Source organism: Lates calcarifer, linkage group LG10 (assembly GCF_001640805.2).
Source record: "Lates calcarifer isolate ASB-BC8 linkage group LG10, TLL_Latcal_v3, whole genome shotgun sequence".
NCBI lineage: Eukaryota > Metazoa > Chordata > Actinopteri > Centropomidae > Lates > Lates calcarifer.
In genome coordinates this window covers 20710277-20730483 of record NC_066842.1, presented here as the reverse complement: position 1 = coordinate 20730483, position 20207 = coordinate 20710277, and the positions used below count along the sequence as shown (strand labels likewise).

The 20207-nt window shown below is 39.2% G+C and overlaps 1 protein-coding gene across 1 annotated transcript in view; it reads left to right on the top strand.

Moving 5' to 3' along the window:
• The window catches only part of cdh13 (cadherin 13, H-cadherin (heart)), a 268476-nt gene that overhangs the window by 97161 nt on the left and 151108 nt on the right, over positions 1 to 20207 (top strand). Inside the window, exon 5 of the mRNA XM_051073553.1 lies at positions 4039 to 4191. Coding sequence (XP_050929510.1) covers positions 4039 to 4191 — 153 coding nt within the window. The remainder of the gene's footprint in view (positions 1 to 4038; positions 4192 to 20207) is intronic.

Genomic DNA, 20207 nt, shown 5'->3' with positions numbered 1-20207 from the left:
ACACATTCTTGTACACTCAGTGTCTCACTCACAGAAAGGCACTTTCATTCACCGGCACAATCAGACCATCGCCACCCCCCAAATGTTCTCTCTCTCTCTCTCTCTCTCTCTCTCTCTCTTTCTCTCTTTCTCTCTCTCTCTCTCCTCTCTTTCTTTCACACACACACACATACACACACACACACAAGGCCTGGCCTGGTCCCAGGAGTCCTTTCATGGCCAGTGATTGTCATTCACAGCTGGCTGTATGACCTTGATAGGGATAACAGAAGCACCACTTAGGGATGCTACTGCTTACCCCACCCCCACCCCCAAACACACACACACACACATACACACACACACCACAATAAGTGGAGTTGAAATCTTCCCTCATTCCCCCTCAAAAACACAAGGACATCGGGAGTTAGTGTGTGTGTTTGTCTATGTTGTGTGTGTGTTTACTGTGTATACAGAATTTGCATGATAATGATTCAGTGTGATGCTGTTTTCTTTGGACTGGCTTTATACTTTCTTTGGCACACTTTGCTTTGCACAGCAGATTTTTGTCCTGATTTTGACACACAAAAAACCCACTCCAGTGAATTTTTACAAGTTACATAACAAATTTTCTAATAAGATGTCTCTGTGTGTGTGTGTGTGTGTGTGTGTGTGTGTGTGCATATTTGTACATACCTGTGATGCTTTTCCACAGGTTTTTATTTGTTGCCCCCCCGACACCTGACAGAAACACAGAAAACAGGAGGTGTTACCGAGGATTTAGTACACACAAACCAACACACATAAACATACACAAGCCTGTGCGGATCAGTTGTTTTGGTGTTCATTCTCTCTATGTGCTCAGAGGTGTTTGGTGTTGCGGAGCTGCGCCACACCTCCTGTCATCTTCCTGCAGTATCATGAGCCACACAGTCTTTCATGTCTGCTTGGCTGGTAATGAGAGCTGATAGAAAGAGGTGAGATTCTCCCATCAGTCCTCCCACGCACACAGAGGGAGACAGACTCAGCAGAGACAAAGCCACTGGATGTACGTTTCTGCGCCAGCATGCGTGCAAGTTGGAGTGTATGTGTATGCGCAGTGCAGATTATCACACTTGTATCCCACAGAGACATCTCCTAATCACACTAAACTTCTCCTGACACTTCAGTTACTCTTCAGCTGAAGTTACTGTGTCTTTATCAGCGATCTCTCCCTCTCTCGCACTCTCCACTTCCTCATCTCTCACTTTCACTCTCATTCCGCATCCTCACTCCTTCCTCCCCATCCTACCTGTTCATCCGTTGTTGTTTTTTCCTTCAACCCCCCGCGTCTATCTAAGTTTGACGCTGAGCCATCTGTGAATCCAACTAATGTTCTTTTTTCGGTTTTTCTCATCTGACCCAGTTTGTCACTCTCAGCAGGTGCTGGCTGCCACTATTATTACTGCTCAGGAATATCTCTGTCCTGAATGGCAGATATTGCACATGTGCCCCCCCCCCCACACACACACACACACACACTCCCACCATCCATGGGTTTTCTCTATCTGTGTTTTTGTCGTCCAGGGGATAGAAAACTGAGGAAAATGCACTATTAGTTACGTCTAGAAAACTATGTAAGACATTACTTGGTATCACTGTTGTTAAAACAAAAATCTATTTAATTACAAAGAAAAGAAAAAAGGGTAAGAAAGATGGAAAGGGTTGAGAGGTGAAAAAAGGAAAAGAGGAGAGGAGGCAAGAGCAGGAGAGGACAGAGGGGAGGAGGTTTTTCAGTATGTGGGTATTATCCTTCAATAGCTGCCTTGTACTGTATTTTTGTTACATTTCTTGCTTTCATCACACAGTATGACAAACAAAATGAGTAAGTGAGTAAGTACGAGAAGATACGGCACAGAGAAGTGGAAAATGATGAATGAAGAATGAGATAGAGATGCTTAGCAGAAGAGTGAGGATGGACATATTAGAGAGAGTAACAAGCGGGGGAGCAAGAAGCCCATGAGCGAGACGGAATAGAGGGAAAAGATGAAGCGGGATATCAAAATAAATGGCAAAGAGCTTTGGAGAGGCTATAAGGGCTTGAGCTTCATCTGGCATAGGCTTGTAACTCTGCAGTCTCATCTCCCATGCTCTTTCAAGTGGGGAGTAGAAAGGCCTTCATTTAGCTGCCGTCCCATTGAAGCACGCTCTCATTAAAGGTGACCTCATCGCACCCCTCTGATCATGAGGCACAACGCAGGGGGACCGTTTAGATCCTTGACACACAGCGACAGAAGGCCCAGAAGGATTTCTAAAGTAGTGACAACACACTGTGTGTTTATTTGGGTTCAGTATACACTGGCTTTTCAAAGTATTTAGACAGCGACACTGTATTGTGGTGTTGGCTCTGCATTCAAGTACATGGGATGTGAAATGAAAACATGATTATGAAGTTAAAGTGCTGACTTTCAGCTTTATTTAAGAGGGTTCACATCCAGATGCTAAACACTAAAACACTAAAACCTTTAAAGTTGAAAGTCAGCACTTTAACCTATAAACTGCATTGTGCATGATGCTTAAGGGCAAATTGTCATTCTCAAAACACCTTTAAATGTCAATGATAATCCTTGGTTACAGTTTAAAGAAATATCATAAGGACAATTTAGAGATTTTTTTTGCCAAGAGTAAGATGAGAAGATGAATATCAGTTTATTTCTCTGCAGAAAAAAATATAGTTGGAACCAGCAGCCTAGCTTAGTATGAAGAGTGGAAAGAGTGGGAAAAAGCAAGTCCAAACATAGAGAAGCAGTCCAGTGCATAACCCTGCAACCATTTTTGAATTCAGAAGCTCTCTCTTAAGAATACAGCTTTCTGAACCTGCACAGGGTAACAACAAACTCTAACCCTGAGGTGTTAATCAGTCAGCCTTACAGGTGCTAGTAGGCAGATTTTATTATCTTTAAACAGAGCCAGGCTAGTTGCATCCCTCTTTTCCAGTCTTAGTTCTGAACTCAAACTCTTTTCGCCTGAACTCTCCGCAAGGGAGCAGATAAACTTATCAAACTATTCCTTTAAAGAATGTTTATCAGTGTTTATTAATTATATTCCTCTGAACCACTTAATTATTTATCACTTTGCAGTAAATAAGGGTGTGTTTAGACAGACTTGTGAATATGTTGTGAATTATCTTCATGTGTGGATTGTGTTATAAAGTACAAAACTCAGTAGTTTGTCAACACATCAAGTTTTGGCAATTGCGATTCACTATTTTATCTCTCTCCAACATCTGCCCTGAACCTTTGATCTGCAAAGATCTACACAGTCTTTGGCTCTCTTGTTGCTCTTTTCATCTTGTGTGAATTTAACATGCTTTTCTTTCTCTGTGTTTCTTTTTTTAACCTGCCTGTTCCTGTCCCTGATGGACCTGTGGATGCTGCTGGCTATGGCAGTCTCATGTGAGTATATCTGTCCAATAAGTCCCCGAGTCAGGTCATTCCTGTAGAACAGGATAGTTGGCCAACTAACTTGGCAGTGCTCATCAAGAACATCACTGTATGAGGCCATTTCTGGGTGACTGGCTCTAAAGCTTCATCACATGGCCCAGTGACAAAAAATATAATTTACATAACATTCACACTTAATAGAAAATCATTTTTATATTTATTTAAGTTCTCCTTGTGTTGTCTAAAAGTAATCCAACCATGCATTAACAAGTGGTCACTGCAGGCCTCCGGCGCTCTGGGAGATGATGCTTACTTTCATATTTTACATGAGTTGAATTTGCCAACTGATGAAATCAAATCAAAGTCTTGTATAATATAAATGTTTAATTATTAGCTATCAGGGATTTGCATCACCATTCATGATGCAGTGAGCTTCTTTTGCTGAAATGTACGTCAACAATTTCCATTTAAAAGTGTCTTTCAGTCCACTGTGCTTCAAAAAAGTTTCACTAATTCACTCATTCTTTGCTTCAGGAAATGGATTGGCTCAGAATGAAATGGGAAAAGCTTACAATTGTTGTAGTTGTTGATGTCTGTGTGTGTGTGTGTGTGTGTGTGTGTGTGTATCTGCCTGCAGGTGATTTCAACAGAGAAGTCAGGGAACCATATCTTCCGACTGACAGGCCCCGGTGCTGACCAGGATCCCAAAGGTCTCTTCATCATTGACATAGACACAGGAGAGGTGTCAGTCAGCCGCTCGCTGGACCGGGAGGCCACTGACTCTTACCAGGTCTGTGTGTGTGTATTTTTGTGTGTGCCTTTGTTATATCTGGTGGTTATTGTGTTTGGTCTGTGTTCTTTTCTCTCCTCTCTGTGCACCTGGACACTCTCTTTCTCTCTCTGGTTATTTGACACTTTTATTATTTTCCTTCTCAGTTTCTGCATTCTTGAAATTTCCATTTTGTTCACAGATTATTTCCTTTTCAACTCCATCAAGTTATTCATGAGAATCTGTAGTTCAAACAAAAATTACTTTCATCAGTCTCTTTTAAATTTTGCATATGTTCAACATACTGGCAAATGAAAAAAAAACAAAAAAAAAACATAATAGTTAAGGGCTGGTTTGTGAAAGAGTGCTTTGATTTTGCAACCAGTCTGTACATATTGACAGTGTTATTTTGGGAAAGGATGGACTTAGTATTTTGTCAAGGCAGAGTTGATGCTATCAGTTAGAATTTGGCGGTTTCCTCTATGATAAAAGAACATTAGAGCTTGTTTGAGGTGCCTGCTGGGCTTGGTACCGTTGGGGTTGTCTGTCTGACGGAAGCGTTTCCCCCTAGAACAGAAGGAAAGAGAGTGGCAGAGAAAATCTACTTTTTAAGTCATTCAATTGATCTTATCCTGTTTTCTGAAACCAGACGTGAGTGAGGGTGTTCAGCTGGGTGCAAGCTGTTGATAAGCTAACTAGCTTTTGTAAAAACTCAGAAATAATTCACTCTGTAAATACCAACAGATGTGAGAGGAGAGCAGGCAGGAGAGGAACAGAAAGGAAAGCTGAGAGGAGTAAACACACAAATACATATTCACCAAATTTATTTTATCTTTCCTGTGCTTAACTATCACTATTATATGCATGGTGTAACCTAGGGCATTGGTTTCAGTGGTTACGGTCTGACCTTTGACACCCAGTAACTGAGCATCCCTGTCTAAAATGATAACAGATTGAAAGACTTTGAAGAAAAGTGGTGTTTTTTTCTTCTAACATCTCCAAAATTACAAACGAGAGAGAGAGAGAGAGAGAGAGAGAGAGAGAGAGAAAGAAGAGGAAGAAGAAGTATGAGGATGGGTTAAATGGTGTGTAACTGGTTATGCTCTTTGTATGTCTGAATATCTAGTTGCCACAGTAATGGATCAATAAGACAAAGAAGCATATAATAACCATATTAGTAAAAAAAAATGGTAAGTAGGTACAAGTGCCATAACCTCAGCCAGTATTACCTGAGATAGCATTTTGTTTACAAAAACATCAGTTTGTCCTTGTCCTTAAAACTTTTTCTCCTACAACTTAAAATGTGGATGCTGTGATTTGAAAACATAAACTATGTAAGCTAAGCAATCAAACAGGGATATGTTAGACTGAGGTATGAGTCTGATCCGAACTTTTTCCCTTATCATACTTATAATACTTGAACTAACAAGCTTTACTCTTCAAGTCTTCTGCATGGATTGTCACCTGGTGAGAATGACATTTGTCCTGGAAAAGGCAGCTTTTGCTCTGGTTTTATAGCACCATATCCAACAGAGTATGTCCCAATCAAGTGCATATTAAGACTCAACAAAACTCTCAATTTTAAATTAGTAAGTTGGAAAGCTTTTGAGAGTTGGAGATACCAAGCTTGACAGGTATAGTAACAGTAACTAAGGAGGGGCAGGGCTTAGCTAACTGTCAACAAGGAGTTGCACTGTTGAAGCCACTGCACACTTACAGGGCTGATTATACTTTTAGTCAGGTGGGAGTTGAGTGGAGCTATGCTGGAAATTGTGTTATATCACTAAAGTATATTAGTAAAAATGTTGAAGGTGTAAATAGTGAGATGATTATCGACCCTGTGTATGTATATCTTCTTGGTTCAAGGTTTGAGAGTAATGCTAAGAAAGAAATAACCTTTTCTGTATTCTTAAGAGAGAGCTTTCTGAATTCAGTTATTTTAGCTAAGCTAAATTGTGTGCTTTTTTTCAAGCACTTGCGCTGTATTAATTTGAGACTTACTGATACTTTTTCCACTCTGTCAGCATTGCTACCACAATTTACAAAACAGAGATTATAGACACACACTTGAAGATAGCTACACAAGCACACACACCTTCAAAGCAACCACACTTATCTAATAGCTTTTGCTTATATCCTCAAAGTGACAGCCCAGTGAAATAAAGTTTTTGGGTCCTCTGTGGCTATAACAAAAGTTGGTATGTGGAACTCTGGGGAAGAAGAGAGAATGGGGGAAAGAGGACAGCGAAGATGGGAGAGGAGCAGAGAATGAGGGTCTGGGGACCTTCTCCATAAAGATTTTACTGTTTCAGAATGGAAAAGTTTAGCTCAGTGCAGAGATATTTAGTGACACAATGACTGAGCTGAATCAAATGTGAGAGAGAGGGAGAGAGAAGAGGCGAAAGAATGACAAAAATATGAAATATCTGAAGCTTGAAATTTAAAAAAAAAAAAAAAAACTGCACACAGACAGACTTGTAGAATAATATCTAGAGTTATATCATTATATAATTTTAAGATTTTAGATTGTTGTCGACTTATCATGATACCAGAGCTCATGACCTGAGAGACACATTACATTACTGTACAAGACAATATTATCCAAACACAATTTATATAACAGCGAGGTGTCTAGTGAGTATATTGCAAGATAAGAATGATTTATTAGAACAGCCAGCTACAGATTTTATTATTACAGAGTGCGTTACCTGTCTAAAAGTAGCTGATTCAACTTTGAATCCCTTATCTTCGTTCACTTAGTTGTTTCTACAGCGTAGAGGCTTCTGAACCAATATTCACCCCCATCTTTGACTGATTTGTCTCTCTCCCTTTTGGGAGTCTGCTTTTTATTTGAATCAGCTATTTCAAAAATGTATCTCCAGTACTTGCATTTCCTGTTGATTTCAACATGTGACATCACAAAGACAACGGAAAACATGTCATTTGCCATGTGAAGGCTTGAACAGTCAGAGAAACGGACTTTATTGAAACTGTCAGTCAAAGATACTCAGTAAGTTCAACTTGTCTCAACATTTAACCACATTTCACCATGCAGATGACTTAAAATAACATCATGTTAACTAAAATTAATCCAACCATTTATGTGTCACACTGCAAATCCTTGATTGAAATTAGAGCAAAACGGCTTCCCAAAAAACATCTCTGAATGATTTTGCTTTCATCTGATCATAAAAGCTCAGAGAATTAATTGAAGGCTTCAGTCAATGGCTAAATAATTTCATCACAGTGAAAAAATGAAACCAGTCTAATATGCCATTGTTTCAGTGGCCTGGAGAGAATTAGCTTTTAACATCAATTATGCCATTCATTGTGTCTGGGGCATCACTAATGATCATCATTTCTAAACTGATGGTAGTAATTCCTGAAGGCAAGCTGGTACAGTATGTGTTTCTATGCACGTACTGCACATGTGCATATGCACTTGCACAGACACGCACGTTATACTCACAGGCTCGCAGTACTTTTTTTTTCTACCCTCCTTGTCCTTTTCCTGGCCAGGCCTGCACAGTCTGTTGCTCTGTCTTCTCTTATCATAAAGAGATAGTAAGTCTTTGTCCCAGTCATAACTCAGAGCAACGGTTTCCTATCAAATGCACCCTTCACCTCTTTATCTGTGGTCCACTTGGGTGCAGAATGAAGACTCTATCGTTTTTATAGTGCCCAGTGGTCCTAGCAGGCTCTCCCTCTCACTTTCATTAAGGGTGTCTCTTTTCCCACTGTAGCTAATGGCTTGTGTGGGGATCAAACATGAAATATTCAGAGGCAGTAAATGCATTTTATAGGCAAAGTGAAACAGAAAGCTCAGGTTCTTTTGCTATTATATTACAAAGGATTTTTTGCATGTTGGATGTATCTATTAAAGCAGTTATCAGTGTTTTTAGATTACTATTACATTACATGACTATGTATCAGGAGTCATCTGTAGTGAACAAATTCACATATTTAATAAGACTCTGCTGCTCTCAGCTCTATGAGCATTTTAGTCTTTTTAAGTCATTGTTTTGTTTTCCTGCTCATGTTTTGGTTCAGTTTCTCCATTAGCCTAATTTCAGCAAAGAAGCTTAAAAATGTACTATATGCTACCTGCCCAGCGCCAAATGGCAGACAGATAACTTTAGCAACTATCTTTTGAAAATAGTGGAGCATTTGGCAGCTAAAGAGACAGATACTTTTCTCAGTAGTTGGTAGACCAAATACAGAGCAAAAAGGTCAGGTCATCAGGAGTATAACTCCATCTGAATGTGTAAATACATGATTGTTTGCTAAGGAATTCAGATAACAACTTATAAGGCAATATGTCAGAATTGGGTTTGTTGTTTGCTTTTGCTACCACCAAATTATCCAAAAATCTGTTATTTTACCATCACACACCACTGATCTACAGAAATGTATGAGTCTGAGATGCCAATTTCAGGCTTGTTAACAATTTCACTGGTTGGTTATAGTGAGACACAAACATGTAAGATGATCATGATATAAGTCTCCTATCCACGATGTTTTCGAAGTCTTGTTTGAAGGCAAATGTCAGTAAATGTCAGGTCTATCATCCATCAGAAGAGATTATAGAACATCATTCTGTTCCCTATAGTGGCACTTGTTTAAGACATACTGTGAATTTTACTTTGGATATAGATTATATCTGTCACTCCTCAGAGTGTGGCTCCTTACATTAAGAGTTATATGTCAGTCTCATGTCTCTGTAATCAGCTGCTCGTAAGTAGAGACCCCCTGGTGACTCCATGCCTTGCCTACCTCCCACTTTGTTTAAGGTGTGGACTCCTGTCAATATACACCAACACATCAGTGTTCCATTGCACATGCAACTCAGGTTATATTGAGCTTCCCTCCACTCCCTTCCTTCCCTCTCCTCCCTATTTTATGGTATGATGATGTTTGATTGCTATTGGCAAACAAATGCTCCACCCTCCCCACAAGGTCATTGTATATCAAAATAATATTGCCACCGGCTTTGGAGAAATTAAATCAATAAAGTTGACTGGCTCCGTATCTAAATGCAGTGGTCAGAGTTTTGGAGGCTGAGCTTTAAATATATAGACACAGACACTATTGCAAGTGTGTAGCGACATCGGGCGTCAGCCTGGCACCTATTATCAGACTATCACACAATTCATAGAAAAAGACAGTTATGTATTCCCAGAACTTCTCCCAAACTTTGTCTTTGCATTAAACATTCAACTGTGCTTTATCAAGAAAGGAACCTGACAAAGAATTATGCAGATTGGACTCTCTGTGATCTACAGACCTAACCATAGTCTTCTCCTCCATTGTTTATCTTTCTCTGCACCAGGCAGAGGTTGTAAATAATGCTGTAATTAATCCTGTATTATCTCCAGAACAGTTGTCCACATTTCCCTTAGTTTTGAAACTATATGAAATGATTAACCATTTTGTAAAGCACACTATTTTATTAATCAAATGTTAACAAGTAATTCAGTGAAAATCTGAGTTCTCTACATAAGATAGTAATATGAGGAATTAATTCAGATATTTGCCATGGAACCATACTGCTATCCATTTAACATATAGAAGTTAGACATAATGCTTTTCAGGTATTAGAATCAAATTATTATGTTTCACGTCTTGTAATGACACTAATTTTTTGCTAATAATGAACACAATTTATTCTTTAATAGCTTTATCACTTAATCGGCTTAATTGTCTTAAGATTTGCAAGTAATGTGTTTAATTCATGTTTGCATCAGCGCCACAAGTTATATCTTGTCTTATACAATCTCATACTCTTACTCTGAAGAGTAAAACTGAAGAGTCATTTGGCTGACACCAGTCTCCTCTAACTTATCCAGAAAATTTTAAGTAGACTACGTGAGAGCTTATTTTTCTTCAACCCAACCTCAAGTTTGCTGCTCAAGACAGAAAGTCTATGAGTAAACTCAACTAACACTGAACTGCTGAGACACTGGCAGAATCCTTCCCCATGATAACTGGAGACATGGCTCCCGGGAGCATCCACCTGGGTCCTGCGTTTCCTTGGTTACCACTGCAACCTCAGCTGCTTGGATCCCTGCCGCAACTCACAGTAGGCTGGTCTTAACATTCTGCTCGTGACAAGGGTTGATGATAAAATAAGTAAACTTTAATTTCCGCCATCGATAGACATCTCAAAATTCAATACAAATAGATTATAGTTACAGACTATAATGATTTGCTTCCACCATCTCACTCTGCTCATTTCACCTACTGTTAGTTCATCATGCTAGTTTGATCATCCTTGCATTTCTGTTTATATTTTATTTCACATGTTTTCACTCCACATATCTTCACCTTAGTAATCAATAAATCGTAAATACACCTGTATTTGTGTGTTTTCTTGCAATGGTGAGCCGGATCAATGAATCGAGGATTCACGATCTTAGATATTAGACTGATTGAAATTTACTGTGTGGATATTATTAATGAATATTGATATCAAATTTAATATCCCCGATTTCCGTCACATAATTGAAAGGTGGTGCTCCATTCAACGAGTGTAAATTGGATTTTCCAGTCTTTATTTAATGCATTTATGCAACAAGTAAAAGCATAAACTAAGCGAAACTGTGCAAAAGTTGCAGTCGAACATCAGCATAACAACAGCAAGGGGTCAACTCAAGACAGATGGAAACTGGGAATTCTAAGTAGGCTATTACAGGAACCACAGGACCAAGCAAAGCAAACAAACAAACAAACCCCTGACAAAATAAACATTTGCTGTGGAAGACCAAACAGACACAGTGATCAGCTGGGCCACATGTTCACAGGGTTTTAATGTCAAACATTATTTTCTTATTAAGCTCAATTAGGGTGAAAATGAATGTTAATGAGATGGAAAATGGAGAGGAAGGGAGAGGGTTATGACAAGCTTAGGTTGGGTTGAGAGTGGCAGGGAATAACTCTAATTGGCTTAGAACAGGGGAAGGATAGAAGGTTGAGTGATGAATAACGTCTTGTTTACACAGGTACAGAGATGACCCTTAGTAATGCAGGTCACCGCAACAATAAGTGTGCTGAGTCCTTTGTACGTGCTTACCCCGGAGATGCTGAAATTTGAGGTAGACAAAAGCATACAGCTACAAACAGTGCAGTGGACATTATTTTCCAGTGAAAATATCCTGTGTTTCTGTGTGATTTTCCACATGTAGAAAGCTCTTAACTGTGTGAAAAGTCAATCACACCTCTAGAAACCTTCAGAGAGTCTGTGGCTGCAGACTATTTTATCATAATTACTAACTTTGATGTAGTAAGACAGACTTTCAAATTTCTTTGAAAGAGTGAAAATGAAAGACATCCTAGTATTTGGATAGGTTCCTGGTCAGACTTCTTTGGGCTGTGTGCCTCAGTCGGTGCCTTGCAGTAGAAAGTGGCATCCTCCCTTGTGATGTCCTTTGACAGCAGATCTAAAAGGCACCATACTCTGTTCCCTATATTCTGTCTGTCAAGCCACAGTACACAGTGACAAAGCGAGGGCTTACTAAAAAACACATATGGACCTATCTCAACTCTAGAAAGGCCAAGCTGTGAATTGACAGCTGTTTTGAAATTTAGATTTTTAAATATCGGCTTTCAAAAAGTTTTGAAGCTCCCCCTTCAAAACAGTTTTGTGGGGTTGTCAAACTGTATAAATAAAGCAAACATACCTACATTGACCTATTTTTGACAATAGACATCAAACTGTGGCATCCTCTGACAGATCTCGCCTATGGAAATTACTCTGACTTTAACTTCTGACACGTTTTATAGTGACACACACACACACACACACACACATATATATATATATATATATATATATATTTTTTTTTTTTTTTTTAATTTTTTTTTTCTTGTGTTGAAAACAACTTAACTTCACTGTATCAGACTTATGATTAGCTGCAAAATGTAGCCGACACAGCTCATAATTCAGCAAGGAAATGGTATAAACAGATAATAAACACCAGTAGAAATACAGGTTCATAGTGATGGCTGCTAACAGCTGTAGCATGGAATGCCACTCTGGACAATGTATTCACCACTGCACATAAATACTAGATTCTATTTGAACTGCCGACATACCATGATGTGACCTCTGCACATCATGCCGCATGCCAAGAAAAAAGTCAGTCATTTATGTGCATTGGTAAGATGACTGTTTCACCACTACCAAACTGCTCACTGTTGATGTACATGAGTTTATAGTTTGAAGAGGGGATAAAGGATGTCCTGACTGTGTGCTGGTCTATTCCTCAGCCCCTTAAAGTCCCTGAAAGTTCTGTGAACATCTTTTCTAAAAATAACAGATGCTCTATACTAATCCCTTTTTTACACACAGTACACATACAGTACAAAGATGCAAGTTAAAGCATTTCAGGGCAGGTTCTCTCTGATACTACAGTGTATTAAAATTCTTAACAGTGTAAGCATTAAATTGCTTTGGGCTTTTCATTTTTGCAGACATACCACATAATTCCCATAATTTGCTAATTTGGTGAGTTTGCAGTATTTGATCCTTATACCTTGCAGAACAAGGCACAGATCTCATGGATGCCTACACGGTTTTGTTGTTTAATCAAATTTTACAGTCACTGCTCCCCTTTCTATCTGTCCTTTTGGCTTATACCTGCTCCACTGTGGCTGTTTTTGTCTGAGAGTGAGGATTTCTGATTAATCTGCCATGTTGCTGAGGTGGAGGAACTGAGACTAGGTGAAAGCCAAAACATTTTTACCCTTCTGGTGGTTACACACAGTTCCTTGTGTATTTATTCGGGAATGTGTGTTTGTGTTTACTCCCATCTCTGTGCATCTCTGTGCACATCTCATATGTCTCTGGACACTCTTGCTCATGCTGAATTTTGTGGATACTCATGTTCTTTTTTAAATATTATATAGCAGGTGCTTAATCTGTGCTGTGCAGTGCTTAAACAAGGCAAAGTTTGTGTCCGTGTAAAGCAAACTCAGAGATTTGTCAATGACTATGTATAATTGCATTGTGGAGTTAGACCGTTTCACAGTTTTCCATCAGTTTCATATTTAGGATTTTATGGGCAGGTCTGAAATAGTGGCTCGACTACACACTGAAGCAACCGCTCAGTATAACCCTGCCTCTGAAAACTGTAACTGGTATAAACAGCAGAGCTGCATTAGCATCGGTGCTTCTCCCGGTCGACCGCAAGTTATTATACGTTTGGCCAGCTAGCCATGCCACTGTCCCGCAAATGCATCTTCCCTGAATGCCAGAGTTTGCAGAAATCCAGTTGTCGCCTTATTTAAAATTTCAAAGGCATTAAGAGGAGGTGGATTCATTTTGTGAAGAGCCACACTGACGGTGAGGTGAGGAACGCCACCAACACCTGTCTCTGCAGTGACCGTTCCACTCTCATCAGTTTTACAAACTTTCATCAGACACAATGGGAATTTACAGATAATCGAACCAACCATCTCCCTCCCTGGCCTTCATCTTCCGGTCCTGCCGACATTGCTTCACTGTCTGTCTGTGTGTGCGTGTGTGTGTGTGTGTCTCTCTGTATCCTCTTGAAGATGAGGGATTAAACTGGTTAGAGTAAGGCTGTAACACATTTGTTGGCATAATAACACTAGTTATCACAGAGTTAGTTTATTGTTAGTGTGATATCATTTACTTCACATACTTTGTTTTCCTATGTTAACAAACATCATTAATATGATTGTATAAAGAGTGACTTGTTTCTTTAGTCCTTGAAAGACAGGCCATTTGATCAACAAAAGTGTAATTTCTATCTATTTCAAATCAATAAGATACTGTCCTCCGGCTCTGAACTTGACTTTGGCTCTGGTGGCTCAAACATGTATAGAATAGTGTGCTAACTGTCACTGTGCGTGTGGGCGTGATTTCAGTGCCTCCAGTGGGCATGTCCCCAGCGTCTCAGACCAGAGAGAGGTCCTTATTTTGTCATGATTTTGAAACCTAATTTTATATATTTGCAGATTTTGTTAAGCATTTAACAAAAGCATTTTAAATTTAGCTGAGTGGTTAATAGCACATTTTTCTGTGGTGTGACTAACTCAGAACTGCTTTACACAGACTTTAAGGAGCTGTCAAGTCTAAAAAAATATAATAAGAATGGAGCCAATTGGCAAGTGTTCAGACCTTCAACCTTTGAAGAATTACATAGAAATATGCTAAAATGTGTTTATAGGGACATAAGTGCTGTTTCTGGTCCTATGGAAAAGCCAGTTAAACCTGTGTCTAGATGAGTATGTTTTATCTTACATGTTTCTGTTAGGAAAGAAGACTTAGCTGATTGCTGATTGGTGCTTAAATAACATTTATGTAGTAAACTACCTGACCATAAAAAGAGCAAGATGAAGAGATTAAGAGAGAGAGCAAGAGAGAGGCATCGTATGGATGAGCAAGAAAACATAAGACTTCAAATTAAATTCTTTAAAACTTTATTTGGGACCTATTTTATCTGATGCATTTTGAGGTTTTGAACAATTTCAGTAGTCAGTCAAACAATTTTCTGTAGCCATGACATAGGAAATATGTACAGCTGAAGACACCGTTCACATTAAGGGCTCAGCATCCATACAATTACTGTTGGGACCTCGTGCCATATTAATTTAATTAACACAATTTTCCTGTCTGCCAACAAAACTGGCAAATGTAATAAATAATTTAAGGGTGCAGTGTGCCTCCATCAGAAAGAAACTGCATTAAGAGGACCCAAAATGAAATAACACAGGGATAAAAAAAAGAATAAGAGTGCAAGAAATATGTAAAATAATTAACAGTATATATTGTATACCCTGCACTGTAATGGGCACATATCCAGGCCTACGCACTTCAACAGACATACACCATTGTTTCATATAGTGATCTAATGCTTTTGTCATTTACAGTAGGTGTAACTTTATGAGCTTGAGGCCTGAGACAGGTGAAGCCTGTTGTCCAAATCCCACTCCTGTTTTCTGCTTGGCTGGACTGTAATTTCCTGGGGTTTGGAGAGCAGGATACGCTGCCCTGCACACAGGAAAACAGACCTGATGTGCACTTAGTCCCTGTATGTGGGCAAGAGATAAAGGACACACACACATACACACATAAACACACCGTCAACACCACCACCACCTTTTACCTGAGCAAAAATATCCTCTAGCCACCATAATAGCTGTTACCATTACCTAAGAAATATAACAACAATACTTTAATGCCACAAGGTCACACACCATTGCACTCTTCTGATAATGCCTGTGGTCTATAATTTGTTATTTCACATGCATAATTGTCAACTAACTAACTAACCACTCTTTTCCTACGTCACAAAGAAAATAGTATGCCCTTTTTCATGGTTTCTCAAACAGCTCCTTAGTTTATTAGTTTTCGAAATACATTTCCAGATGTAAGCAAGCTTCAAATAAATTGAATGGCAAGAAGAAACTTTATTTGAAGCTCTTTTTGCAGTGCAGTTCAAAGAGATTTTCCTAAAAGTTTTAAACATTTTTCCCGTTTGAAAGCCTTCCTTCAGGTCAGGATCATTCAACTCTGTGGGTTGTGTCACTATCCTGCTGTCTGTCCAGAAACCCCCACAAACCCTCGCAGACATACTGCTGTGCCCCTACTCCCAGATAACCTGATTAAACTGTGAGTGCCCTGTTGCTCAGCCTCAGGCATTACCGTTGCTAATTCAGCCTGTCGGCCGCCTGCTGAGGCACATGGCACAACCCCTAATGCACTCTGCTTTTGTACCAGGGCAGCTCCACTTTCAACTGTGGAGACTGGAAGCAAAAAACAATCTCTGCGTTATCTACTGAAATGGCTGACATTGACCACAAAGGCAGGAAATGGACTGAAATGGGCCACTAGATTATTAGAATTTATCCTTGGGTACAAAAGTAAATACAGTAAGAAGAGACCAAGTCATTGCTGAGAATAATAGGTCATGTAAAAATGAAAACACATTTATTATTTAGCTGAAACTAATTTGTTCAAGTAAACTGCATTCAAAGTTTTATTCCAAATTTTCCTCAAACCATCAAGATGACCAACCTTTTACATTCCAGTACACAGCATTCTGCAGAGAAACATATGAGACTGATGCTGTAATACAATTTTATTGAATATAAACCTTTTTTCAGGTGTCTTTCTCCTTCAACATACTCCCCTTCTGCATCAACACACCGCTGCATTCGGGCCTTCCACTTATCAAAGCAGTGGAGTAGGTGTTCTACGGACAGTGGTCTCAGAACCTGTCGTTCTTTTCTTAACTTCTGACTCAAAACGGGTTCCTTTGAGCACAGATTTGATCTTAGGAAAAAGTCACATGGTGCTAGATCAGGTGAATAGGGAGGGTGATCAAGCAATGTGATTTGTTTTTGGGCCAGAAACTGCTTTTCCTTTTGATCAGAAGTCAGAAGTTTTGGGACAACTTTGGCACACACTTCAAAATTATAAAGTTGATAAACTTAAATGATTTATTTGATATGAATGAAAGTTTACACTCTTAAAATTGACATGGGGCTTCCAACTGTTTTGTTTTACTAGAGAAGACTTTCCACTTTGTTGGAATTGATGGAAGCACAAAAGCACTCACAGTTTAACAACAGTGTAATAGACTACTGTTTCTTTCCCCACAAAAGAACACTGGCAGAATTCAGTCTCTCCAGGAGAGCACACAAACCTGACAACAGTTTTTGGCCTGCCATCAAGTTACTCATGGAATTAATGAGTATATGTGAAATGCTTGCATATGTCGTAAAGGAGAGCAGCTTTGCAACACTAGCAGGCTGAGGGATAAAGTACAGTAGAGAAAGGATTGTCATTTAATCAGGTTTATTTCAGAGGATATGGTCCATTACAGTACGCCTAGATTGGCCCCGGTCCAGGCTCAGGACATCTCTGGTATAAATAGAAATTGTTGTAACCTTACTGATTTTACATTCAGTCATTATTAAATCAATTAAAACTAGCTCTTCGATTTTAAAAACATCCTAAGGTGCACACAAAATACAATCATATAATGTGCACTGTGACATGGTATACACATTGGTGTATTGATTGGTATAATAAAGTATGTTGTATATAATGCAAAATGGCCACACTACATAACATATTAAGCTATGACAATTTTTTTCTTATGCATATTGTCGCTCAATGTCACAGAACTTCCTGCAGAAGCTCAAAAGATGCTGGGGAAAAAAAACAAAAAACTATTTGCCTAAAGTAACAAATGAATTCAGTCTTGAGAGCACCATATATAGGCCTCTTGTAAAGATAAATATAAAACATTATAAAAGAAGTGGCTGAGACATTAGCATGGACAGTTGAGCCTAGTTTTCCACCAGCCCTCCAAACAGTACCTTCAGTGCCAGACAAAAGGAGATTGAATTATACCTTTGGAGAGGAGGGGGCTATTTTGTACCATGATACACCAGGGAGAGCCTTTGTGACTCTTTCAACGCCTTTCAGAAGCAGGATTATTTTTTATCTTGCCAGACGGCCAGCTGAATGAAAGATCTTTTCTATCATTTTCTATCTTCTCTATACTTTTAACTCCCCCACTCTTTTTCACCTTCCATCTTCCGTTCAATCTCTCTCCCTCCAAAGACCATCTATTTATATCTTCTTTGACATTCCAAGGGCCTCTTTTCTTTTGATGTAATGAGGAACATTTCAGATCAGTGACTCTGGGATAAGAGACAGAAAAAGAAATCCACACATAACACAATCCAATATTCCAAGAGCAGTTTGTGTTTGCTGAAGAGCACAGTAACTTTTTTTTTATTTACCGTTTCTGAGCTGTCCATGCTGCTAATGACTAATAATAAGGGTTTTAAAATCACTAATCACTAACACTGGCTTTATAACTACAAATTAGACCACCTAAGATTTTCTATTTAAAGATTTAGGGCTGGTTGCTTAAACAGGGATTACATGAAGAGCTATGCTGAGAGTTATTATCATTATCCATTATGCAAGTTTGATGTAGGATACATTTTTATATTTGTGATTTATTGATCATATTATCTGTATTAAATATGATATATTTTTTTATTTCACAATCAGAAAATTATTATGATGAATCTTTTCAACTGTTTGACATACATCATATCTAACTTAATTAGTGATCGCTTTAGTCTGTGCAGACATTTCAGACAATCTGGGAGGGACATTGTGTATATGTATGTAAAATAGAGACAGTAGAAATGTGCATTCCTGCTCTGCTCATACAGTAAGAATTTATCACTCAGATCATGATTATATGTAGAAAAAGACTTGAGCACAGCTATGTTTTGAGCTAAATGCTAAAGTCAGGATGCTAACAGGCTCAGAATGACAATCCTAACATGTTGATGTTTAGCATACAATTTTTACTATAATTGTAATCTAAGTATAATGTGTTAGCATGCTTATACTTGTTAAATAACTCTACAAAGTACAGCCGAGGCTGATAGAAGTGTCATTAGTTTGGTTTATGACCAAAAATCTGCAAAGGTTTTGTACAATTTTAAATTCTAACTTAATGGTGGCACTAGATAAGAAGTTATTGGAAGAGGTCCATCCTCTGGGCACCACTGATATCTGTGTAAAATTTCCTGAATATCCATCCAGTAGTTGTTGAGATATTTCAGTCTGGATGAAAACGGTGAACCAATATTTCCATCCCAAGAGAGATGCTGCTAGGGTGGCTAAAAATGTCTCAAGAAAGCCTAAATCTAATAATTCACAGGTATGTGGAGTTTTTGGTTCAACTGTTAAGCTTTGATGGCATAAAGTTGTGGTTTCACGTTGCAGAAAAATATGCTCTTCAGCAGAAAACTCATCCATTCCCAGTTGGTCTTTGCGTGTCTCTCAGAAGAATGAAACATATTTGGCAGCTGTGTCTCCTTCTTGACAGACTGCTCCCATGGCTTAATTTCATTGGTATAGAATTATTTGAGTTTTTGAAGGTAGATGCAGCAGATGTGAACAGGACTGGTGGATTAACATCCTCTTCTCCCAGTAGGCATTTCTAAGAGAAGCTGATGCCTCAAGGTCTAAGCTTTGAGAGGAATAGAGGAAAAAGTAAAATTCTTTTGGGAAAATGAGGGAGAAAAACACGCCTCTGTTGTTATCACACCTTGCTTCATTGTAAGAGGGTTTAGCAAAATTGAAAAGAAGACTGAAAGGCTTTTCTTCACAAATAAGCGTACAATTAAGTTATTTCTCTGTGATGTTTGTTTTAGTGACTTAAATGAAACAATGAAAAGATAGCCTTTGCTGAAACACAGTGCCATTTCCAGTAGCTTAATATTTCATGATCCTTGTTTGAGTTCTAATGGTCAGTGGCACGACTAACTTTCCATTCTTCCTGCCATCATCGGGCTGTCAAGATTTCTGTTCAGATACACGTCTTTGATACGTCTGGCCCACCTTCTAGTTTCTCTCTTTCTAGCTATTCCAGACTGATCTGAGCAATCAAGCTCATTTTGCTGAAGCTGCAGCATAAAGCAGATCAGCAAGTTTCACAGTGATCGGATTATGCCCCCCCCCCCATGCCCGTGTCCAAGGGGGAGAGCATTGAGGAGAGGGAGAATAGCTCTCCCTTAAACTCTCCCTCCTGGGGTCCATCTGAACTGCGTCAGAGCAGGACTGGGGTTCTGCAGGGTGGAGCGCTGCCTGCTGATAAAGGCTGAGCCACAGGAGTGTTTGGGAGGTGGTGGGCACTATTCACCTTGGAGCTGCCGCAGAGCAGTTTCACTGGGATCTTAAGAAAACGAAAAGCAGGCAGAGCTCCTTTGAATTCACCTCCCCAGCAAAGGGAGGACTACTTGAATGGCTCAGGAGGAGATGAATGCGGAATGAATGTGAAATGAGGTGATGGTGGTGGAAGGCAAGGGAGACGATTCCATATGCATGACTCGGCCCCTTTTCACCACTTCCCTTTTTGCTCTTCTTATTCTTGTCTGTGTTTAAGGCTGTGATAAAGCCTCCCCAGCTCAGCTACCTTTTCCTCTACTTCTGCCACAATAAGCCAAGCGTCCAATTGACTGTGGCCTCGGCTCAG